Source organism: Charadrius vociferus, unplaced genomic scaffold, assembly GCF_000708025.1.
Source record: "Charadrius vociferus isolate BGI_N301 unplaced genomic scaffold, ASM70802v2 scaffold163, whole genome shotgun sequence".
NCBI lineage: Eukaryota > Metazoa > Chordata > Aves > Charadriiformes > Charadriidae > Charadrius > Charadrius vociferus.
In genome coordinates, this window is record NW_009648332.1 from 2472480 (window position 1) to 2499076 (window position 26597).

The 26597-nt window shown below is 40.9% G+C and overlaps 1 protein-coding gene across 1 annotated transcript in view; it reads left to right on the plus strand.

The window, feature by feature from the left end:
• LRP8 (low density lipoprotein receptor-related protein 8, apolipoprotein e receptor) overlaps positions 1-26597 on the plus strand; it is a 76813-nt gene that overhangs the window by 18087 nt on the left and 32129 nt on the right. The window contains exon 3 of the mRNA XM_009884820.1: positions 16026-16154. Within this exon, the coding sequence (XP_009883122.1) occupies positions 16026-16154 (129 nt within the window). The remainder of the gene's footprint in view (positions 1-16025; positions 16155-26597) is intronic.

Here is a 26597-nt window from a genome sequence, read left to right on the forward strand (position 1 = left end):
CTGCTGAGAAAGTTAAAAAGACATGTACCAGCCCATAAGAACCAGTGCATTATCCTGTATTTCTGTGAGCTCTTCCCCTGCTTGCTCCGTGGGTCAGATTCTTGCAACTAAAGATAGTTTAGTCACTGGGTTAGCAAATAGCTTCAGGAGCACCAGAACTAGTGAATTTTGATTTTTCTCCCACCCCCCTCCCCATTCATTCATGTCCTGGGCTTGATTGATTTTTTGGTGCATAAGAGGGTAAGAATTCCAATTAAAAGTTTTCCCCCGTTTCCTCCTGCATGGATTATGTGTCCACAAATAATATAGGTTGAGCTTACACGGCAACCTTTTGTTCTGTCAGAGTATTCTGCCCAGTCATGTATTTTCACTGACCTTTCAGGAACTCTTCTTGAGACCTCTTATCTCTTTGTGATTTTCTTTCATTTGGCCACTGCATTTAGAATTTATGAGGGCAGAGAAATAGATTGGGGGGAGGGAGTATTCATATATGGAAACTTTGTTTCCATAGAAAATAAGCGTAAGGACCTATAATATTGGAAGTTGAAACAATTAATGTAGGTACAAGGAGTAGTTAGATAATAAAGGCATTGAATAAGGAAAGACAGAAGTATGCATGAAAAGTATATAGCCAGATATATTAAGGATTGTAAGGAATTCTTCAGCTGTATGAAAAGCAAGTCCATATAGTATGATACTGGTCAACGAGAGTGAAACAGTAAGCTGCAGTGGCAGAAGATGAGAAAATACAAAGAGTACTTCCGATTTCTGTTCGGAAAGAGGAGGAAGATAATACATTTGCACATTTAACAACACACCTGCTGCTAAACAGCAACTGTTAAAGTTTTGTGGTTTTAAAACAGAAGTACTGGCAAACTCGTTGAAGGAAACAGCCGATGAATTTTCTGATCTGTATTTTGATTTTTCTTTTTTTAAAAACTTGTATTACTGGGTTTTGGGGTTTTTTTTCAGCTGTTGGAACAGTGGTAGAAGTTTCAGTAAGATGGAAGCTCCGTCCCGGGAGGTGTTTAAGGCCAGGCTGGATGGGGCTTTGAGCAACCTGGTCTAGTGGGAGGTGTCCCGTGGCAGGGGGGTTGGAACTCGGTGATCTTTAAGGTCCCTTCCAATCTAAACCATTCCACGATTCTAAGTTAGTGAAAGCTGGTATTTTCATAGTAGTTGAAAAGGTTAAACAGAGCACTGTATCGAAGCTGCTGTAGAAGGTCTGCAGTCCAAGACTTTGGGTTCCTAACTGCTACAGCAATACACAATTCAGCTCCTAGAGCTGTATGCACAGATCATGCTGTTATTAGTTTTGGACAAGACTATAGAAAGGTTGATACTAGCATAATACATCACTATTTAAAAAAAAAAAAAAAAAAAACAACCAAAAACGTGTCAAAATGTTAGGGAAAACAGGAGTTGTCTCACGTTTGCTTCGTTGATTGAATCATGACCTTGTTAATAAGATACTGTGTGTGTTAATAAGCTAACTATGTGTATTTTGTGATATGTGATTTGACTTAAGCATAAAGGTTACAAAAAAATATAGTTTACAAAATAATTAGAAGCTGTGTTAAACAAATTGAAGAATAGGTGACTGAGAGGTGGTAAAAGACATGGGTAGCTGCTATAAATTGGAAAGGCTATTAGACAAGGGGTTGTGAACAATCTTACAAGGCTCACATGATTATAGAGTTGGAAAATATGCCCTATTAGAAAGGTATTTGATTTATTGGAGAGGGTTGAGAGTTGGTTTTATTAATTTACACCTGTCTTCTTAGAGGAGAGGTTTCATCACACAGTTGTTTCTTTAGCTTAGCAAGAAACACTATATTTTGATCCAGTGAACAAAATCCGAAACTAGATAAGAGAACTAGAGATAAGTACTAGAACTAGAGATAAGATACAGCTCGTAACAGGAGTGGTAAATAAACAAGTGGACTCAGTCGTTCAGAGATCTTTACCAACTGAAGTCTTTAAATCAAAATAGATACTTGTCTTAAAGATATGCTGTCATTTACATGGGGTGTTGATGTAGAAATGACAACCTTTTGCTGTGCAAACATTCAGTGGATTTAATACTCCTGTAGCTTCTAAACGTGGGAAATTCAGCCAGTGCAAACAGACATTGGTGAATCTGCACAGCTTAAAGGTAAAGACATTTGGCCCAGCTGCTGCAAGCCACAGTAAGCTCTGACACCAGGAGGTACTCCATCTGGGAATTAGTTGGATATGCAGATCACACTGGGAAGGAATTTTCAGGGTAAAAATAGTCTTGTTTGGTTAAGTGAAAATACTTTGTTCATGGGGAGGGGAGGGCCACTCTCCTTCCTGCTCCCCAACCGTGGATCATCATTCGTAGATCTCTGAAGACAGTCATAGGTATCAAGAAACCTTTTTTCTGTTCTTTGATCCTTGGAGATCTGTCTTTCCTCAACAAATGAAAAGCAGGAGAAGCCTCTGAGAGGAGGGGACATGGCACGTGGATGGAAAATGTAGTTGGTGAGATTTTGCACAGTGTATTAGCTTACTGCCTGATAGGCGGATTGATGGCAGAGTTTTCATGGAGTTAGTTATTCTTCACTGAGCAGAAGTTATCTAATATATATCTATATGTACTATATTACAAATATACTATCTATATCTAATATATCTGTATATACTTCTTTTCATCTCTTGATCTGCACAGAATGTCCCCAGAGATAATGAGACACTATGTTTTAAGTAGAGGAGGGTGTTTTCTGCCGTTGGCAGGTTTTGCTGCCGTGACCTGCTTGAAGTAGGTTTCCTGCCTTTCAGGATTGGGCCCGCAGGGAAGCTGACAGTCACAGTTAAAGCAGGCTCCGTTGTCTGAACAAACTCGGGCTCGTTTTCTTCTGATCAAAAGTGTTTGGTGAAAGGTGCAGCTTGAATTCTTTAAAGCATCTCGTTATAGGTTATATTTAGAAGTGGGAAGAATATATTATTAATTAAAAGGATGCTCTAAAGCAGAGAAGCTGTTTAATCAATGCCCTTGATGAACAGGAAAGTTACTATACTGAAGGAAGGTTACGCAATTAACAGTATATTCATTAGGAGTTCATCAGATAGCAAACTATGCTTATCTTTGGGATAGTACTAGAATATCTGACAATTTCCTAGTTACTGCTTAAGTGATAAGAGCGAGAAACGGGAACTGCCACAGGAAAATTTGTATAGTACAGTTTACATATCTGTTATCTGCCAGTTTTATATATATATATATATATATAATTTTACATTTCAGTTTACGGGCTAAGTACTCTCCTGTTGCCTTGGTGGAAGTGGGGTTTGCTGGGAAGAACTGGAGATGGAAGTCTTGGCTTCCCATAGCATTTCTTGGCTTATGTGGTTGCTAAATGGGCGCAGTGGATAGCCGCTTACTGTGGGGATCATTACAGGTTTTTTTCATATCTTTTGTTCCCTCAGCACCCGTTTTACCAAGGTAGCTGGCCAGTGGGTTCATCCCACTATCATTCTGGATGTTTGCTTTGATCTGTTTAGTACTCTCAACTCCAGTCTGTGTACTGGCTCTATAAAACAGAGCCACCTTTGCAGAGGCATTTCTGTAACTTAAGCGATTTCTGTAATTACTTTCAGTACTTACAAAATGCGATATTTTTTCTGTCTTCAAGTTCAGGCTGAAATCTGGTAACTGATTTTTGCTAATTATGTGATATAGTGCGGTGAACTGGTTTTTAAACGTGCTCAAAAACGTGATTTTGAGTTGAGCATTAATTTGCTTCAAAAGAAATGGAGAAGTCGGGAGCTGAAATGTGCCAGAATGTGTATGAAATAAGACATCTTCTGGAATTTGTTTCTGGATTTGCTGTAATAGGAATGGAGCACTCTGGTATGCATATGATGGGGAATTCTAGAAATTAATAGATGGGAAGATAAATAGGTCCTGGTGCTGTGCTCAGCTGCTTGTTTAAGAATTTGACAAGTGAGCAAGGTGATTGTGGCTGGTAGACTTGTACTGAGTGATCAGTAAGCAATAATCACTGCTAGTGAAAAGAATGAATTCTTTCTGGAAGCCAGTTTTTAACCATTCAGGGTCACAGTGCCAGAGATTTGAAGACAGTCTAGAAAACTATAGTTTGTATCTGTAAACCAAAACCAGTCAAATAATGTTTGATTCAATAAAAAGTAAATGTGTCTCTTGTCTATAAGTATCTGTGCAAAAATTGTTCCAAGAGGCTTTCAAACTGCTGTGTTACAAATCACCTGGGGAGGTATGGTTGATTTATTGTGTGCTGCGATCTGGAGTATTTTATCACTGAATCTTTAGTGAAGAAAGTGGATGTTAATAAAGCTGCAAAGTATTTAGACCAAAAGCCTAGGAATAAAGAAAGAAGTGTTACTGTATTACTACAGACCAGGAGAACTGTGTTTGAGTAGAGAACAGCTCTTTCCATGTTCTCTGCTGGGATAGGCTTTGTAAGTCGAGACTTGAGAGTGGGGTCTGTTGTGCCCACGGGATGCCCAGGTAATGGGAATTATGCTGTGCTACTTAGGCACAGAGCTGACACGGCCAGGCTGGTACCTGAATAGATGACAAAAGACTTGTACTAAGTCACACTTCGGTGGAGGCAGGCGAAGGCAGTTGTTCCCCAGCTGCGCACCTTTGCTCATCAAGGCCACCGTAGGCCCCAAGAGCTGTATTCAGCAGCTAAATGCATCAATTTGTCAGCTGTGTGGCTGCGTGAGAAAGTTCGAAAGTTGTTCAAAAATCTATTTGCCCACAAGGCTTCAGAATCACTGATCTAGGGTGGTGAACAAGTTTTCCTTTCAAAAGTTGCATTTCTCAGGGTTAATTAGCTGACTTCCATTCATGCCTAGCTTGTGCCGCCTTAACCTCCTGACTCTCATTTCTTCCTTGACACTCTCTTTTCTTCCCATAGCATGTCTGTGTTTGAACTTCACTGATTCCCAGCTACATTGCTACCAGTCTGTGCTGGGTCAGCTGTTACCTTTGAGTGTTTTATTCTCTTAAGGCTTGCCTGAATCAGAATTGCCTTGAAAGCATCATGCATCACTAATCATGGGGGAACACAGCGGATCATGATAGATTTTAAAGGCTCTCTGCAGCCAGACTTAGGTTTTCACAGTAGGCGTCCCTGGATGTAAGCAGAGGTAGGCGATCTTTGTTGAGGAACAGAGCTCTTCTCTCAGCCATGCCAAAGATTGGAGTTCAGTTTGATTTCTGGGCTATAGGAAAGGCAAATTCCCCCCCTCTTTTTTTTTTTTTTTTTTTTTTTTCCACCCCGACCTTACCCTTTAGTGTTAATGCAAAAAGGGGAGGGGAGGCTGAACTGCATTACAACCGGCAATGTGTGCACAGCCTGACAGGGTAATTATTGATGTAGACAGTGGTGGGATGGAGGGTTTGACAGGACAATGTTGTACATCACTCACTTTCAAACTAGCTCTAAAAACAATAGAGTTTAAAGGAGATGTTATGTTCAGAAGAGAAAAAAGGGGAGTATTTTAACTGACCTTAAACCAAGCCATTTCTTTATTGGATTTTTTAATCATTTGCTTTTGATTGAGCATGAAAAATGCCTCTTGCAAAAGAGAATATTTAATAGCCTCGCTATCAGAAAACTATCTCTAAAGAAAATTATGAGTCCTGGGTTTTGCTAACAGGCTTATGTATTTGCTGACTAACAAAGTCAGTTGTCAATTTATTAAATTATTAAACTGTTTGAGATCAGCATTGCATATTGCTGCTTTAGGTACACCAAAGCCAGGTTCTTTTTTAGCTGTTCCTGTTCCTTACTTTGATATCTAAGTTTTTCCCTGTGTTTATTACTAGTATCTTCTCTCCTTTCCTCTGTGCCAAGCTAGGGACACGACCAGCTGATCCCTGAGATCAGAGATGCTCATCAGTGAACAGAAAATAAAATCTAAAGTCATGCAAAATGATCTGAAGATCTCTTAACTTGGAAACTCAGGTTTTCAGTAGCCAGACTTATGTCTCAGTGTCACAACTCCTCTTGAAGACAAGTTCTGCCCTGGCTTAGAGGTGGAGCAGAGAGAAGGGCAAGAAGGTTTGGTGGTTTCACAGGGAGGAACCATGTTAGGGTTTCAGTGGGGTGGGGTGAAGCACCCAGCCACTCTGACTCCGTGCCCGTTCTTCCTGCTTGGCTACATGATGGGCTTCAGTGGCATTTGTAGCACCAGCCTGTTTGAAATCTCTGACATTGCACTTTTTTACCCATTAATACAAATAGAGGCTAGTTTTGTGCTGATGTAAATGAGTACCTTGAACTCTTCGTGTAAGCAGATGTAAGTAAAGGTTTTATTCCCCTGCCTTACGACTGCTCCTGGTGAAAGTACAGAACTAAATCTTCTGTATAGCTGTTGTCCTCTTAAGAAACACTGTAGCAGTAATGTCCTTTTGTGACTTAATACAAGGAAATAAATGGCACAATTGGCAAGGATATATTTTGATTGGTGTCCATATTTAATGTTGACCTTCAGGATACTGGGTGGGATGGAGCAGTCGCTGGACCCATTTTGGCAAATTCTCAGCATGATCTGTGACTTGATTCCTGATTCACTTGAAGTCAGCAGCAAATTTCTTGGGCTAGGATTTTTCCATGAATGCTTGAACGTTTCTCCATTTTTAAATCCAGGGTAAATTGTGGATTTGTCTCATCCATCAAGAAGACATGCAAAGGGCCAAGGTTGGTAGAAATAGGGGGAGAGAAGTTGGCAGATGGCCTCAGACTTCAGTTTGTCAAAATCCCCTTTTTGTTCCCCTAAACAATGAGGGCTGTGATTAAGCTAGGCACTGGCCTGTCATTACAGGGCTGTATTAATTTCTTCTCTGGATTAATCTGAGTAAACATTTCTAGTGACCATATGGCTGTGGTGTCAGGAAAGATGTAAAACTCTGTAGCGTTTGGAGGTGGCGCGCAGTTCATGATATCTCACATGGCTACACACAGTATAACAAGGTTTTACTCAGATGACCCTTGTTTCTGTCCTACGCCTTTTCTGCCTTGCCACATGGAGCCCTTACCCTTCATGCTCAGCTCTGCAACAGGATCAACACCTCCTAGCAGCGTCACGCCACCAGTAGGCGGTGGTTGTAGTTGTTTTGTATGTTGCTGTTGTCCAGAATCTATATAAAATGATAGTGAGGATTGGAATACCAGAGTTGGGTTGTGTTATGTCTCATTCAAGTTTATTAAAGGATTCATGCATGTCTGACCAAGTCAATGCTTAGCAACATTTACCTAACATCTAAGAGACACCTAAGTCCTACTGATCATAAGAAGCTGGGCTGAATGGGCTGGGGGGGGTACAAAGGCCAAGACAGTCCAAGGACTGACCTTGTTGAGGAATTGCTAACCCTCTGTGTGGAGGTGTTAGGTGTCCCCTGGGAAGGGAACTTTTGCTTGGACATAAAAGCTGCTGTAGAGAATGAGCCTTCACAGTATTTTCTTTCTCATGTCTGTAATGGCAGGTAACGAAATGTGGTTTGGTTGAGAGCAGAAACACGTTATTGTGTTGTGTAGATCTTTTTCATACTTGAAAACCTGCTGTGGTCTCTTAGAAACTGGTCTCTCTGTGCTCAACCAGAGTTTACAGTGGGGGAATGCCAGTGTGTATTGTACCACTAAAACACTATCATTTTACAAGTGCTAGATAGTTAAAACAAAAAAAAAAAAAAAAAAAGGAGTTTAATGAAGCTCAACAACTATATCCTGACTGTAGTTAAACTTCTGATCTTTGTAAATTCTGAAACTGTAGAAAGTATGACCATGAGGATATAGGTTAAAAAAAATTAAAAAGCTTCATGACTCCCACTGAAAGTATTGCAAGTTTCCTATAGTTTTGAGGCCGAGGAGGATCCTGAAATCATCCAGTTTGACCTCCTGTTTACTATGGGCTATTAACATTGACTTGGGATTAACCCGAAAAGAGCCAAGTGACTTGAGTTAAAGGACTTTAGTTCTCAGCAGCAGAGTCTGTTGGGCATATCAGGTAGAGAACAGAAGTGCCATCAAAACAATATCTTGCAAAGAGACGAAATTAATTGAGACATGCTCAGATGATTGCAGCAAGTGAGCATTTACTGTGTTTACAGGAAGACAAAATCAGCTGAAGTTGTGCCAGTCTGACTGGGGGAAGGAAATGCTTTTCTTATCCAAGTTTGATGGTACTTCTGATATCTAAAGTGGGTGAGTAAGACATAGCAGTGAGGAATCTAAGAAAAATGATGTGCTAGAAGCCCAAGAGTACTAGTCCTTTCTGTCCAGCATGCTATCTTGAGCTGTGCCAATATTCAGTATTCTGGGAAAGGTTTAAAAACAAACCGTAAGTGTTCCTGGATAGCTCTGAACTTGGGTTAAAGAATTCCTTCCTGATTCATGCATATGATTCAAGTTGTGGGACCTGAAGCTTAGTTATTCATTACTATAAAACCAGATGCCATTTGTCTTTTCAGCATACTACAGAAATATCTTACCTCTTTACACTGTGCTCAAATAGAGTTTATGTTACTTATTAAAACTATTTGCAGTACTCCTGAGAATTGTTTTCTTCATGGCGGTTGTTCTAATGTCTGTGTTTGAAACATGGTTCTCCTATAAAAGCTACCTTACTTTTATTCTGAAAGTGAGTCTATGTTTCAGTAATTAGGATCAATCCTGGGGCTTTGAGTTCCTGATTATTTCACTCTGATCTCGGAGGTGATAATCACCAATGTGATAATGTGCACAAAAGCAAGGTACGGCTGTCTATTTTAGACGTGCTGACCCTTTGTATGCTAGGCTGATTTTGTCCCTCCAGTTTCTAGCTAGAAAAGTTGGAGACTCATCGAAGAGTCCTAGCCCATGCTGTTATAAAGAAGCCTTTCTTACAAGTACACAAGAATGGACTTAATAAGGGCTGTACTATGCAGTGCAATGGAGTTAAATCTGTGTAAATCCTTTTCCATTCCCCTGGGAACTTCTGAACGTAAGTCACCATCAAACAAATCACACCACAGAATCTAAGATTTTATCAGGTGTATCAACTGTTAATACTGTTTATGATAGGATTTCTTCACCTTTATAGTATAGTTTCTTGCTAGCTTTTTCTAATCTGTGTTTTGAGTTGCTTATAGTAATTTATGTTACTATAAGCCATAATTTTATTACCTTTTTGTGCGGCAAGAATAGATTTTCACTATTTCTCTGCCTTTGCATGCTCCCACAAAGTTTATTGCACATAAGTGTGTACTTACATACTCAAAAACATAGTCAGGTAGCAGCAGTCCAAGCTCCCAGGTCCTGGGAAACAGTGTTGTCAGCATGCCCCAATTCTGACCTCAACAGACCATGCTCTACTAGCAGATGGATGGGTCAGCCTCCTATGGCAACAAGGGCATCAATTGTGGTGGTGGTTGGGTCTCATTCCATGTCTCAGAGTGCTATACTCTTAATTCACTTAAGCCACTAATCATTACATTCATTTTGGCCTGGGATGGTTTCAACTGGAAATGTAAAGTTGGCTTTTTCTCCATGATCTGAAGTGTATGCAGAATCATAGAATCATAGCATGGTTTAGGTTGGAAGGGACCTTGAAGATCTAGTTCCAGTCCCCCGGCCTTGGGCAGGGACCCCTCCCACGAGACCAGGTTGCCCAAAGCCCCATCCAGCCTGGCCTTGAACCCCTCCAGGGATGGAGCTTCCACAGCTTCTCTGGGCAACCTGTTTCCTCAGAGCCTTACCCCCCTCGAAGTGAAAAATTTCTTCCTAATATCTATTCTAACTCCCCTCTTCCAGTTTGAAGCCATTCCCCCTCATCCTATCACTATATGCCCTTGTAAGAAGTCGCTCTCCCAGCTTTCCTGTAGGCCCCCTTCAGGTACTGGAAGGCATAATACAGATATGACGAGCAAACCAAATACTGCTACTGGATGCAGTTGCACTGACTTTAGTAAAAGTTCCAAGTTCACGTAAAGCTTGCTGTCTCAGCAGGCTGGTGCTCACACTGTGTTGCTTTACATGACAGAAGGGGAAGTTCACTGCAGAATCCTAACCTTTGTCCAAAGAATTCTTTGATTAACATTCCACATAATGTGTTCTTTCTTTGTGTATTGCTCACACAGATCCAAATGCAGGCACCCGGCAAAGCTGTGGGTTATGGGGAGTTCCTGCGTAGTCTCAGTGTCTGTGCTCTGTACACCAGTGCCAAAGAAATTCCTGAGACGCATCCACCGTGGATGTTGCTGCCCTCATGCAAACACTTCTCACTGTAACTGAGTCTCTTGTTTGATATTGTTTGGTTTGGGCTCAGCTTGGCACAAGGAGGAGATAACGGGGATTAACTAAATATAACAAATATGATTATATAACACTCTTTAGCAGAAAATCTGATGTGTCTTGCCAGGTTAAGTGAAGTAAACTAAGGCAACAGCATCCTGTCCCAAGCTACAGAGTGTGAACTAAGGGGTGAATAGGGTAGAAGCCAGTGTTCCTAGTACCCGCACTGAGGTGGGAGAAAAGAGGCAAGGGAAGGAAAATACCAGCGCAGACACACCTTCAGCTGTGATAGTAATTTAAGTCACAAGATGGATTTTAAAATGTTTTTCTCATGCACCCTAAATACTTCAATGGGAAAGTATCAGATGTAAGTCAGTAGTGAGTGTAGACTGGGATATACATTTTTATAGATATATCTGTGTACATATACACATATATTAAAAAAAACAACGATATATGTAAACTTGTGACTGAGATGTTTTTTCTGAATTGCAAATCTCCAGGAATTGGGAATTTTGAGTTCTGAATTTCCCCCTAAGCAATCTCTACCTGCCAGCTCCCCTTCCTCTCTTCTGAACACTTGCTCATTTAACAATTGTGCTTGTTTTGGCTGGAAACAGAGGTACTAGTCCTGTACATGGGCAGGTATGAACATTAATTTTGTTCTTGGTACACCTCTGAGATAGGACTGTCAGCTATGACAAAAGATTGAAGGGCAATATTTGAGGAGGGGAGGTCCTTGTTAACAAGCATCACTTTTAAAAAAGCTGACAACTAAACCATTGCTGGAGTAAAGAGGGAGGTAGGGATTTTAAGTTCCATAATAAAGGTAGTAGTGGAAGTTTTGCAGGAACAATTCACTGGCATGTCAGAAATTAATTAAACCATTTTAGTATGGTATTTCTCTGTTGCAGAAAGAAGTTTTGGGTTGGGGTTTTTCTTCTGAAGAACCTGGGTAAAACAAGGGGGGCAGTCTGTAGAGGATGGGATGTTATTTCAGCAAATATAGAGAAACTGTTCAGACCTGTAAGATGATGTATTTCCACAAAGGGCATTCTTTTCAGTCTGCTGATGAAAAGTCTTGTGGGTTTCCCACCAGTAGAAGCCGCTTAATTACATTTTGTGTATGCTCTTAGAGTACCTGTTTGGTGAGAACCTGACAAATGGTCTTCTGAAAGTAAATCAATTCTGTTTTCTTGGGCTTTCTTGAATATACATGATGTCCGGAGCCTGAAAAGCACAGCAGTGGCACAAGAGGAAGCAAACAGTGGGGCGCCAGTTAGGCTCTATGGTTCTCTGAAAGACTTTGTAGCCTCCTGTAAAGAAAAAGAAGAATGTGCCATTGGCGGTAGTGAGTAAATGGAACCTTCTTGTCTTCTTTGCTCTTGTCTCCTTATAAATAAACCATTGTTGTCCATCCTTGGCATTTGCAGTTCATTGTGATAAATTGGTCTTGATGTGTCTGACATTTCAACCAAGTTGTTTAATGGTGCTTTTCTGAAAAGGCAGATCTTGCTATAACTCGCATTGGTCCAGAATATATCCAGGGTAAGAGCACTCACCATCATGTACAGCGCTAACCCTTTCCTTTCTGGGTGGATGAAGAGGAAAGTAGGAAGTAAACATTTTGGTCACGTAAGCCCAAAAGGCCTGGGTTTGTGTAAGCAGTGTGCAGAAACGTTAAGTCTGGATTGCAGTTGCTAAAAGCCTGTTTCGTAGCGTGGACAACATTGAGTCCACTTGTGCTGCTGTAGCATCTCTGTAGGGGGAGAAAAAACCCCAACTTGCTAAAATAATGCAGAAGTATTTTCATCAAAATTTTGCTTTGAGTTTTATGCAAGATCCTGTCTGTTACCTGCCCATGCTTACAAGTTGTTGGCTTCCATGCAACGATTACTTGAGTGCAGAAACTACTGGAACGCAGAGATTTCATGGACTGTGACCAACAGCAGCTTCTCTTGCTGCATCCCTGCAAGTTCAAGCTTTGATTTACATTTTTTAAATGTCTGTAATGACTCTGTCAGCAAAATGATTAACACACAAATGGCTTTCCATAAATACAAGTCTTCTGCCCATACCTTTCCAAACCTTTCACCTTCCCACAGCTATTAAGCAACTTCCCACAGCAGCTAAGCAAAAGTAATAATAAACACTTTGTACCAATAATACCAATAAATAACCTTTTTGCTGGTTAATGATCCCATTGTGTTATGATACCATTTTATGATTACATTTCACTTTCTTCAAAGTCAGGGGTGTGGAAAGTGTTCTCACCTGTCTTGACCCACTTAGTTCCCAATGGAGACTTACTACGAGGATGAAAAAGCTGGTCCTACTTGATGTCAAAATACATTTTGCTTCCCATCACCAGAGCAAGAAGAACTAGAACATTTTTTTTAGGATGTGGACCAATAACCTGATTAACAAATGTCTTCATGACTTTCTTTGGTCTTCCAGTTTTCCCAGTAAGCCAGTCCAATGCAAACCTTGTTCTTGAACACACTGCATGAATGCACTCAGGAGACAGATTTTTCAAAGTGTAAAAGCATGGAAATCCATTTGGAGTAATAAATCTAGCGAGGAAAGTTATTTTGATCCCATGTATTCTAAGCATGTGTTTGCTTATTTCAGAGCATGGGGTGGCCTAGAAGCAAACCTCATCACAGGGCCCAACCTGGAATTGAGTGGGAGGAGAAGATGGGCTCAGCAGGGTGTGAGTGCTCTCTTGCACAGCTGCGTGCAGGGTGGTGGGAGTGGGGACCTCCATGCCCCAGCAGCAAACCCCATCTGCCTTGTCCTCTGAATCGGCTCCTCAGCAGCCAGGGCTTGGTGGTGAAGGTGTTTGGGAGGGAGCAGCTGAGTTTTGGTGGCCGTGGAGCTATGCACGTCAGAGGTGAGAGGCTTTGGAGGTCTTGGTGGAGGAATGCAAAGCCCAGGCAGATGCTGGAGCCCCCAGTCATGTCATACCTCTGTACAGTATTTGTGACAAAAAGCTGTTGTCACCGATGGTGCTTGGCGGGCCCCTCAGAAGACAAGCAGCCCTGCTGCTGGGGTTGGGGTCCCTTTGCTGGGGCCAGGCGTTGTGCCCCTCTCGCCCCCCCCCAGGCCTCCTGTGCCATCCCTGCCCCTTTCCCAGAAGTTGCTGTCTTCTCCTCAGAATTGCCACCTCAGCACATGAGAGCAGGGTAATGCCAGCAGAAGCAGTATTTTTGGGGTGTGAGCCCTCTGTGCTGAGGGGCTGTGGTGCTTCTAGGCCAAATGGACCTTTTTAGCTCCATTTTTTTCTTGTTTGAGGGGGCTGCTGGTTGCTAATCAGCTGCCACAGAATTTGGTTTTCTGTATCCATGAATTATTTGAGTATGTTTAAGGATGGCGTGCCCCAGCATACAGCTCTGGGGATGGTGTCCGGAGCAGCTCGGCTGTGGTGAGGCATGCCAGGTTCCTCAAGGGTGAGGGCAAGCACCTTGTTTGATACCATTTTGCACAGTTGGCAAGTGACCTGGTTTTCAGACGTGCTGTCTGACTTCTGTGGAAGGACACGGGTGCTCAGCGCCACAGAGTGTCCCTGCAGTCGTGCATTATAAACCGGCAGCTTAGAGGGACCAGGGCTGAGCGGAAAATCCAGGACACGGGTCCCAGCCTGTGGCAGGGCACTGATCTGAGCTGGCAGGCATGTTGATCCCGGTGGGGTGTTGTTGTGGAACCTTTCCAATGTCAGGTGATTTTTATTACTGATCTGCTGGTAAATAATCAAAAAGCTTATAAATAAGGATATCTTTTTTTTTTTTTTCTCCCCACTCCGTAGATCATGCAACATTCATAAATGTTGTTTAGGTACGCAGTGAACTAATTTCAACAAAAATGCTGTCTCGCCTTAGGGTTATGAAACTTCATTATATTCATTATTAGCTGTCTGTCTGTGGCAGGACCTAATTTTTCTTGATATATTATTTGCCCACAGCTTCTAGAAACTACTTCTTATAGCACTTCAAGGTGCTAAGGCAGAGAAATCCTAGGATTAAATGGCACTGCTTTCTAAGTGGCTGATTGATGCTTTGGGGCTCTAAGATGCCCCTCTACAACCTTCTCGGGCAGGTGGAAAGGGAGAGGTATAATTTTCATCCTCTTTTGCTCAGCACTTGGGAAGCTGATTGACTTTGCATAACTACCTTTACTAGGGCAGGGTAATGCAAGAGTTTTAATTCAGAATTTAGGTTTCTCCCTTTTCAGTAGACCTGCAGCCATATATGGCGTTATCATCATTAATACCAATGGAAGAACTATTTGAAAACATGCAATTTTATAAAGAGAGAAATTGGTCTGTTTAATAAGCAAATCCTGCCAAATTGGCTGATGATTCCAGAATACTAAACAATTGTTTAAACTGTGGAACATTATGCATTCAAGCAGCTTTGTCACAATAAATGTAGATCTGTTGCTCTTTACACTAGTATGGAAAAAAAAAAAAAGGAATTTTGGCAATGCAAAAAAGTTAAAAGAGAACAAGCTTCACAGCTTTCTTGGTTCCAGATGAATTCGGCAGATTTTTTTTCGAAGTTGTATTCTTGCGTGTACTGGGGTTTTTGCTTCTGCAGGTCTTCCTCTGTCTCTATGTCTTAGATCACAGTCGCCTTCAATTTAGGCAGTTTCAGTTAAATTTGTTTAACATGTGTGAGTTCATGCTTGTGCTTGCCACTTTTTTCCCCAAGTTTACTAACCGTAATTTGCCTAGATCATTAAATTTAGAAATTGCTTTGCAATACCAAACAGATAAGTAAACCCTTATACTAAAACTGGGCAATTCATTTTTCCTGACTTAATTTGAGGTAGTATTTTCAGAGTAGTTTGTCCAGTACTACTACTGCTGTTGTGTGCAGGGTGCTAGTGTTTTAATAGCAAAAGTACAGTGTATTTTGGGGGTTTGAGGCAGTTCCAAACAGGCTGTGCTGTTGCTGTATTGACCATTACTCACACTCAGCATTCCAGTCCTTCTGCCAGTCCTTTGACAAGCCCTAGGTTCTTAGTTGAAATACTTGTTGAATTGAAGCGACTCTACCGGTTCATTTTGGTTGAGTTAAACTTGAAAATAAGAGTGAGGGATGGTATTTGTTTTATTTGCATATTCCTGTACACTTATGTTCCTGGAAGGGATTGGCTGGGTCAGGCACAGGCTGGAAGGTTCTGGAGAAGCCTGTGCATTGAGACCTGATTCAAGAGGCAGCAGCATGTTGAAGGGAGGAAAGTGGCACTTCTAGCCCATGCACAGACTGAGATGGCAAGGAGAAGGTGGCAAAGGGCCACTAGGCCCCAAGAGTATGTAAAAAGCCACGGGCCTATGCACAGTTTGTTGCAGCTCAGTGTCACTGGGATGGCCAGAAGGAAGACCCTCCTGCAAGGAAGTGCTAGGTAGGAGAAGTTGCATACAAATCTGTTCCTCTCCCTCTTCTGGGATTTTGTTGAAATAAACAGTGGCACTTCCCTCTTCGCCCCCATTCCCCCCCCCCACCCCCCCACCCCTTTTTTTTTTTCATGTAAAAGTATTGTGATCTCTTTTGGGGAACACATATGGGACATTTAAGCAGCCATACCTCAAAACTCAAAATCAGTGTTGACTTGGGATTAATTACAATACGTCTCAGGATTGAGCCATACAAAATAAAAGTAACTTTAAAAGTGCAAACAGTGTTAGCAATGTCTAGAATTACGTTTAACTTGGTTTTTTTCTTTATTTTAATTTTCCAGCCAAGCAAGTATGTCCAGCTGAAAAAATTAGCTGTGGAGACTTAAGCAACAAATGTATCCCGTCATCCTGGAGATGCGATGGGCAGAAGGATTGTGAAAGTGGTATTGATGAGGCTGGTTGCACTCCTGGTGAGTTAGACTAATGCTTTAATACGTATGCAACATCTCCCTTTAGGACTATAAGAGTCCTAGAGTGACTGTTACAGATTGCATGTAAACAGATGACTTTTCCTGCCAACGTATTCATCCACTCTACATTTGCAATGCTAAGTAGTGAATTTTAGAAAAAGAGAGGAAAGAAGGATTCTCCAGTTGGAGCTGCCTGGAGAATATAAAGTGAGCTCTATGGAGAATTAAGTATTCTTTTACTACTGTTGCAGAATATAGTTAGTCAGTTTGGAACGTGATTATCAGGGTTAATACCCAGATGGTATGGTAAGGACTTAAATAACAGTGTTCAAACCTTCCTCTGTGGTAGCTCAGCAGCTTACTGACATGTCCTTCCTGCAGAGCGTAGCCCTATAGACCAAGGCTAGCTTCTGCTGGGATATAATAGATAGACTTGGACACTTCTTTATTAATAGCTTGTTGGCTTCACGGGACAGAGAGAGAATGATATACTATTTGCTGTAACTGTTTTAAATTCAGTCCCTAAATGGCCATTGCCTTTTATTAGGCCTTTCTCTGCTGAATGAAAGAGCTCTCTAACAGTCTTTTCTCTCTGTGAAAACTCCTACACAGTGTAATCAAGCCATTTCTCAAACTGTCTTTTTGATAGACTAAACATATTTGGGTCTTTATGCTTCTTGTTGTCAAATATTTTTTTCTGAATGAATGCTTGACTCATTTTTGTGGCTCCCTTCAGCATCCCAGCTGATTTTCCAACTTTCTTTTTGTACAGACCAAAAGAACTTAGGGAATATCAGTTTTACCAGTCTGTGCCGATGTAAAATCACCTTTCTAATACTTTTCTTCTATAGCTCTTTTTGTTGTTATTAAATTCTTTGTGCGCAAATGATCCCGGGCCATTAAGAAGCTATCTGTGTAGTTACTCACCCATCCATCAATATTTCTGGTGTTGCATGTGGTATCAGCAGTGTCATTTTCACTTCCAGATTACTGGTGAAAGGGTTGAATGATTACAGGCAAGCACACATTGATGTTTCTTCATTTGAAAACCAAATTTTGGGCTCTAATACCTGGCCAGTTCATAATCCACATTATATCTTTTCAATGAAGTTGTGTAATGAAATATGTTTTAGGTGAACATTTTGTTGTTCTGAGTAAAACACTGTGATTAAATTTGTTTCTTTGTAGTCAGCCTTATCAAACAAAGTCTTACCAAAGATTTTACTGTCTGAGCAACCTGTTCTAGTGTTCAGCCACTCACTGTAAAAATATTTTTTCTTTGCCATTTTTTACTTTTTTCCTTTGTCAGAACTTGTGCTGTGCACTTCTGAGAAGAGTTGGCCTCCAGCTTTGCTGTATCACCCCTTTAGGTATTGGAAAATTGCAGTAAGATCTCCCTCTAACCTTCTCCAGGTTAGCCAAACCCATTTCCCTCAGCCCCTCCTTGTATATCATGTGCTCCTGTACTGTCAGGGTGGCACAAAACTGGACATAGTATTTCAGATATGACCTAGCAAGTACCAGCTAGATGAGAATAACCACTTGACTCAACCTGCTGGCCTCGCTCTTGCTAATGAAACCCCGCGTGTGATTTGTTGTGTATGAAGCTCAGTATGAAGCTTCAGTGTGACTCACTAATTCAATTAACTACAGATTAGACACAAAGTTTTTCAAAGCATCTCCATTCCACATTGTACCTGACTCAGGTCCAGGGATAATGATAATAGGTTACTGTGCTTGTGCTTAGCCTGTGTGGGATAGTTCCAGTTGGGTTGCTTTCACGGGAAAAGCATCGGTTGCCTTACGTTGCCTCCTGTTTCATGTGGGATTAAGTGCATGTGCATGGACAACTCCTAAGTAATAAATTATTATGATGTGGTAAGTTGGTGATGTGCTTAGACTCCTGCTCCTGTGACCTTTAAGCTAATGATGTTTTGGCAGTTTTCAAAAGTCTTTTATTTGGTTTCTATATGAAACTCTCAGTGTTCTCTCTATAGCATACATGTTTTTTTCCTTTGAATGGCAGCCTTGAATTAGAGACAAGTTCAGAAGAGAATTGTAATTGCTATTGAAAAATTATTCTTCTCCCAATATAAGTTAGTGAAATTAAAACAATTTTTACACTGGTGGCTGCCTCGACTAATTTAATGCTGCTGCTGCTGCTTACACCAGTAGGAGTTGTCTCATGGAGTCTTTTATTTCTAATAAAAATCTACTTGAAATTGCTTTGAACTTCTTTTTTTCAAGGCTCTAGGTAACCACCAAAATAAATGTAAATATGTTCTGAATGCCACATAATTTCAGCATAATGATGCTATTAATGGATTTAGGAATAGCTGAGTGTTTCCTTTCTGGATGTTTCAGCATCTCTAGTCTTGCTTATCTTCCACGTTTTCGGTGCACATGCAGGTTCTTAAAATGGAAATTTAATCTAAGGACAAATTACCATCTTTTGATGGTTGTTGGGTAACTCATGTGAAATGAATTAGTGACTTTCATTTAGTTCCTTACGATTGAGTATTGTCCCCACATAGGCTGCCACCTCGCTGGATGCAGAACGGCAATCTCTGCTGCAGGGTCACTGCTGAGTCTGAATGTAGGACGGGCCGTTCTTTGGCCAGGGGACTAGGCAGAAAGGCACTGACAGGCAAACTTGGAGCTTCCTGGGTGGGTGCAAACATCAGAAGCTTCAGTCCTAAGATCTGTTGACTCAGCACCTTTCAGAGGCATTAAGTAGTTCACTTTGAGAAGGAAACAGGAGGCACTGCTGAACGGCTGTAGTGGGAACATTTTCAGTGAAGTTGCTTGTCAAATTAAGGTGTTTTCCTCATGGATGAGAACAAATGTGTTAGCCGTTAAAACTCTGAGAGCTTGTGGAGGATTGATAGCTATCCTCTCTTTTATCCAAATCTGATAAACCTCACTAAGCCTATCCACTGATACTCCGTTAACATTCCCATTTCTTCTTTGCTTAGAATCCATTTTCTCTTATCTCAGCAGCACAGTATCCTCACCAAAAAAAAAAAAAAAAGTCTGTTCCTAGGGGCAGCCTCCCTTTTTTTTTTTTTTTTTAACCTCTGCACTCATGTTTTTGTTCTCATTTTGAATGAAGCGTCAGCACTGACTGTCACCTGCAGCCCCTTGGAGCAGGGCACCCTGTCATAGCTAAGGCTGCACCTCTCACAGAGCTGACCGACTTCTCTATAAATTATACATCTTTCTGCATAAATGTTTGGAAGGGAGTTTATTTGCGCTTAGGATAATTTATATGGTGAGAGCTTTTATGTGCAATAAACAAGTGGAAGATGACGTGAAGATATTGTGAGTGAGGGCATCCAGAAGAAAAACCCTAAGCTCTTTCTAAATCCATGTTAATAAAGCTATTACTTTAAGCTAATGTGACACTTTAAACATATATTAACTATGGATACTCCTATTTGTTGATAGGAATAACTGGCTCTCAGTATGATAATTCTTCATAATAACTTAATATGAAGTTTATGAACCTGCATTTCTGCATTGGTAATTTGTACCACTAACAGTGTTGTGCTGGTATCCAGATACAGGAGCCAGGCTTGGGTGTGTTGAGGCTGTGCGAGTGCCTGTCCCCATGTCAAAATGTTCGCAGTCCAAATGAAGGGAGGAGCTACTGCAGGAGGGTGCAGGAGAGGAAAACAATAATAACGGTAGTGGTATTCAAAACAGTAAGAACAGTGCAAGTGTATTGTGATTTTTCCTCCTATGTCTGCTTCTGGCCTCCAACAACTTGCTTTTCAGATGTTGTTCTGGATTTGATAATTCTTGATGATTTTTCTTCTCGGAATTATATAATTGCTTTTTGAATCAATGTGAAATTTATCCAGTATATTCAGTGTAGGCACTGGCACGGCCAGCTGGAGAGAGAAATTCGGGGACAGAAATATCAAACATGAATAAGAGAATCTTCTGTTTGGGTTGGGTTCTTCTTTGTGCTTTTTATCAGCCACATCTTTGGTCCACGTTGTACAAATGGAAACAAACTGGTGCTCTACATCCCTCTCCTTTGCTTTTTGTCACTGTTGAAGACTTGCTGTTCCGATTAGCATTCTGTGTGATGTGAAAAGGGTTTGTCACAGCAGTGCTCTAAGTATCTTTCCTTCAAGGAAGGAGAGAATTTGCAGTCCTCTATACTGTCCTTGTGTAACCTCCTTTAGACAAAGGGTTCAGCTGCAGTTAGCAAGGTCTGGACCTGAGTGCAGGTATGCTGAACACCCTCTCCCTGCCCCCCCCCCATCATCTGAAACAATGGCTAAGGCAAATATTTCCTTTGAGCTCCCCATTTTCCCTGTACAATATAGCCTATAAAAAGCTAGCCTTAGGAGTAAGCAAAGCAGACTGTATTTATCTGAAATAAGGGTCCTGTTTGCCATGTCTGGACTGAGAAACAATTTGATAGGTGAAATCCATTGAAATAAAAACTTCCACAGAGATTTCTAAAACAGTCTTTGCTGGCCTGTTAGGCCTGGTCTGGTACCAGCATTAGGAAAGCAGTTATTCTCATAAGCAGTACAGCCACTGACCCCATCATACTGGTTGGAAGCCATTATCAATGGATGGTAAGGCACTTTATTGTTGTTCACCCATGAACAAGGAGGGAAAAATGGAGCTATTTTCACTCTTTGGAAGAACTTGCAGAACTTCCCAAGGAAGCAACGGATGCTGTGAATTATTTAACCTGCAGTGGATAAAGCACCAGTGATTAGGGAACCAGATTTGTGTCTGCACAGGCTGTAATTGCAGGGATTAATTGCAGGTATTAATCCTTGCAAGTAGGTAGCTAAGTGCCTGTCTGCCTAAATAATTTACTTCCAGAAGGTAGGCTTTAAGTCCACTGCTAACTTCCAGTGCACAAACAATTTTCAAAAATGCAAATATCTGTCTTTTTAAAACAAGGGTATATAAAAAGAAAACCACCTTATTTTTCAGTTCTTTGGAGCAGAAGTGATTTGCGTCTTTACACTACTAAGTGTGTTGTAGTCACAGCTCAGGTTTAGTCCTCTAAAATAGACATCAACAGTTAATAATGTAAGAGAAGTCTTGAACGTGCTGGCTTCCTCTTTATTTCCCTGGTTGAGGTTTTCTGCTCCCAGTGTACCTAACCTTTGTCACAATTGATTGGACAGGCTTAGGAATGCATTTACTGAGACTAAAAAGAAAAATTAAATATGAGAGACTGTAATTAAAGCATCACAACTCAGGGTCAGTCTGGACTTTACTAAAAACTGCAGAACTTGTTAAATATCTGCTAAGAGAGATATTAACCAGAAGTGCAGAGATATTCGGAAGTGCAGAGAGCATTTCAGCATGGCTTTAGAACAGAAGAGCTACCATCCTGTAACAGCTGAAATGGGCATTGCATCCCTTTAATGCACACATTGCATATTTCTCCTGAAAGGGCTCTGGGATGCTCAACAGAGAGAGCAAGGCTCTGGCCCCATCTCTTGTGATTGTGTTCTCACCTGAACCCTTCTTGCTCCCAGCATGGAAATTATGTCTTGCAGATGAGGAGTTGGAAGTGTACAATTTTCCCCTTTCTCAATAGTCAGATACAGTGAAATGATGTATTCATTGATGTATTGATAGCATAATAAGCTATTTTCCCATACCGTGATTTATTCTGCTTAACTATAGTACAGAGACAGCAATCCGTGGGAACCTGTGCAGGTAACAGACATACCTATACTGATCTGATAAAGTTGTCCAAGGGTGAGAGCCAGGAATTCCAGCAGCAATCTCATGACAGTGACAGCCTCATTACCGAGAGCATCTTCTTTTAGACCCTGGTCTTCCAGCTTTTCATTGCTGACTATATGTCTCAGAATTAGTCCTATATTTTCAGCTATGATATGATATGCCAGATTAGAAGTGAACAAACTAGGTAAAGATTTTTAAATTAATAAGGGAAACAACAGTGAACACATTCTTGCTCAGCTGTAAGCCACATGTCCCTGCTATGATTGCTCCTAACCTTCACATTTCAGAGAGATATATATATATATCGCTGACAAGATCCTCGGGGCAGAAACTTTTCACTGGCTCTTTTCTGGCAAAGCTCCAGGTATACGTGTGATGCTTCATAAAAAGCAGCAGGGCCTACAAGTGAAGGGTCCTTTTTTTGGAATGTCCAAGTGCAGAAAACTTTCAGAGTCAACTCTTTCCAATGCCCTGCTCAATAGCCCTCACATCACCTGAGAACCATTGGCAGAAGGCAGAATTTAAAGCAGGCTAAAGCTGGTCTGATCCCTCCAGCAGATCCACCTGGTGATGAGCCAGCTGAAGTGGAGAAATTACAAAGCTGATTTAAAGCCGCCTTCCTCCACACTGCCCCTGCACCTGCACTCACATGAAGTGACCTTTCTGTTGATAGTTAAATTGTTTTATCATCTTTTATCATTGTTCTGTAACAATAAGGAGCATCATGTTGTCTCAGCATCATTTTCTTCTTGATGCAATAAAAGGCACCTGTGTTTTGCATCTGAGTCACACTTCCAGTGCTGCCTATGGGGATTTGAACATACTCTGTGATAATGTAGCACTGATTTTATCCTCCTTTGCAGTCTAATTAATACATGCAAAGTTAGGAATTCTGTTTGTTACCTTCATTAACAGGCTAGGTGCACAGTGATGTACTGTTCCTCAGTCAGCTCAGAGGGAATTCAAACCCAAAGGATCAGATTTTGCTGTATATTCTCCCTGAGAAACCCACAAATTTTAATGGGGTTAAAGCCCACAGTGTTGCATTCATGCCTGTAGAGGAAATATTTATCTACTGTGACTATTCATGATTATTTCAGCATGTAATGAGAAGAGACATGGCTAGCCTGAAATTCCTGTTATTTTATAGAAGGCAGCTGTAAGTTGAGTACACTTGCCACAGTGGAGGAATCTACAATTATTTCCAAGAACAGAGAGAAAATAACTATAGATTTAACAAATGAAAGTCCTTCATAAATAAGATAAGGTAGTACAGCAATGATATCCTCTGGGCTTTACATGACGTTTAATTACTGGACAGCTGGAGGGATTAATGCTTGTGCATTATGCCCTGGCTCTCAGAAATTAAACATGTACAGCTGCCACTTTATCACTGCTTAAAGTATTAGAGCTCCTTCAAAAGCAGTAGTAATTGCAGAAAAATCCCCATTGTTATTTAGGAAAAATCTCAGCCCATAATCATATTTGTCCTGAGTTCCTTCAGAACAAAACAGCAAGAAAAATGAGATTGGTGGTTACCTTTAATTACACTCTTACAGGAAAAATGAAGGTAGTTGCATTTTTAATATATTGGATGCAATGTAAAATACTGCATGAACTTAGGTTAGAGGTAAGATAGTCAAGAATTAAACCCTAAAGCAATGACCTAAGCTGTGCCAGGGCTTTACCTGCAGAAGGTTAGGGCAAAATGGGTTGGTTTGCTGTAGTGCTGTCTCTTGAGCTTAGGTTTAAAAAAGAACAGACACATGTAACGTTTTGCAAACGGAGTTTCTCAGTACTGAGTGGTGCCTCACTCACCACCACAGGCTTTGGTGGAGACCTCTGCACATTTGCTCTGTGCTGATCCCTCAGTTGCAGATAAATTGTCTGTATCGGTGTGTTCCATGAATAATTTATTCTTTAAAGCATAATAGACGAAAACACAATATGAAAACAAGACAATTTAGAATTTGGTACTTTTACAGTGTTTCCCTGAAGGTACACTAGGAGAAAAGAGTAGATGCAAAGAACACACTGCAAGCACTCTCTCTCTCTCGCACTCACACACATATGTATATGTCCTACACACGTCAAATGATAATTTTTCACAGAGTTGTGGAAGAGTGGTAGGAAAGAACTGGCTGTATACAAAGATTTTTGGATAACGACAATGAAAGCCTAATACTGCTGGACTGCATGTTACCAGTGCACATACACAAGAGCTTTGTCCTGCTGCTGTTTCTGTACTTTAGCTGAAGTTGTTTCTGATTCTTTCCAATCTCACATGTCATACTGTCAAAGAAGCAAAAATTGGCTTGTAGTTATGTTTATCTTTTGGGCAGTCTGTCTTTCAACAGTCAGAGCTCTTGGAGTTGAAATAGCCAAGAAATCGCATCTCTTATTGCCAAATGTGATTGTATTTCGTGTCCCTGAAGTGCTTTCTTCATAAGAATGGAGCTATAATTCTAAGCCTATTCATCCAAAAAGAAAGACTCTATTAGTTTTATTAAGGGAAATATTCTGTAGCTGTCAGTGCCCACGATCGTGTTACGATGGCAGATACATGGGTAGGAGTTCCATCCTTCAGTGGCCATGGGTACATATGCATTACACTAATTAACGAGTGCTTAACAGTTATGCTTCCTGAGCATATGATCTGAAGACTGAATCAAAATCAGTTAGCTTGAACTCAGTACAGTCCTACGCAGGAGAGGACCATGTAATGTTTGATGCAAAACCAAAGAAAAGCTGGTTTATGAGTCATGTTAATGCATAAAACAACATCTGAAAATTATATTAGTGGCTGAAATACACTATTTTCATACAGAGGAGGAGAAGATGGTTGGATTAACTTTGCTTAGATCTTGCAAAGAATTTTTTTTATTTGATCAAATATAACTGGGAAGGTTTAGCTCACAATAAAATGCATTACAATACACTTTTTTTTTTTCCAACAAGTTGAAAATAATTGCTCATGTTGTACAATTGATTCCTCATCTCAGCCCAAATCAAGCAAAGTGCTGTCTTCTATTTCAAAGCCATAGAAACTGAAGGGCAAATCCTAATACTGTAGAAATCTCACTCCTATTAAAGACAGTGCAGTTAGCACACGACCCTTACACTTCTAATTGCAGTGAGTGTCACTCAGTGTTTGAATTTTCCATTTGAGTAGAAGGTCTAAGACATTTTTTCTAAAAATGTTTGCCATTCTTTTGTGGAAGTGTGGGTACATTATGTGCATACGTTGTTTTACATCAAATAATAGGTATGCCCCCTAATATCACATAACCGAAAATAATTAGGGGCTGGTTGTTTCCTGAAAATTCTGTTAATCTCTCCCCCTCCCAAAACCACCACAGTGGTCTTGTCTGCATAGACTTCGTCAGTACAGTATGTGCTTCACAACTTTGAGTCTGCCTACACTGAATTCTGCCAGTTGTCTCGTATCCTCAATGCTTCTTTTTTAAGGTACTTTTCCCTTCAGAGCAGTTGTCTTGCAAACTCTTTTATTTCAAAAGCATCTTTTTAATTGTTATTGCACCTACAGTCGAACTCGTTTGGGATCTCTGTTCCTGGAGAAATGTGAGAGACAGTTGGGTAAACTGGAGGTGTGAGATGTGACAACGCTCAGCGTTTTCCTTGTTTTGTCTGTGCCCCAGAAGAGTTAATAGTGTCGTGTTCCAAATGCAGTGAATATTTAAGTCTAATAGTGAAGCAAACTGCAATAAGAAGAAATATCTCCTCTTACAGAGAATTCCCATCAAGCAAAGTAAATTAGTGGAAATGGAGATTTTATGGGGCAGTGACCTCATTGCTTGCAATGTGAACGCTGCTTTGTCCCTCATTACTCAGCCGAGTTAAAACCTGTGAGCCCTCGGCTGCTGTAGCTGCCAGATTATCATGCTGAAGCCAGGCTTTTCTCTCTGCCTTACCTGTTTGGCCCATTGCTTCAGAAATGTATCCCGAAGATGGCCGATGTGGCTTTTCTTTGCTCTATTTTTCACAGGTAAGCCTGTGCAGCAATTTCATCAATGAATAATTCGACTTGAGAATTCAGATTTTTTTTTCTTTCTCTGCAAGTGCTTTTGAGGTGTGCACAGTTTTCGTGGTGTGCAGAGTGGCTGCACAAGCATTAGCAGTGCACGTAGCTTTGAAGTGGCAGTTGTTGCTCCTTTGTGCCTTACCTGTGTTCAATAAAGATAAGTACTGTATATTGTTACAAACCTCCAGGTTTCCCTTAGTTACAGCAGTGTAAAAGACTTGATTGATTCTGGTGGGAACAGTTCGATTTTCCCACTGGTGAAACTGGTGCCATCCCTGTGCTTGGGAATGGCGACATAGCTGTGGACCAACAGGCATGGGTTTTAATTCCTTGCCTTTCCCAGTCAGAAAAAAAAATGGAGCTTGCAAATTTTCTGAGAATAAAACAAATCGTGCCATCGCTTGCCAATGTGACTAAAGTGTAGCTTTTAAGATTCTGATGAAGTCTCTCTCCTGAGCTGAACATAAAAAACCAGAAAGCAGTGGAGAAAACAGGCAGGTATTTAATAAAGCAGTTCGTGTCTCTATTAGCAGATGAGCCACGGGTGGAAGTCTGCCCAATGGATGGAAGGTAAGATGGATGGAGTAGACTTTTCCTGGCAAAGTGTCTGTGATTTAAACTCTGCAATGGCAAAATTAACTCCTGGTCATGCAGAAAGGTCTGTGCAG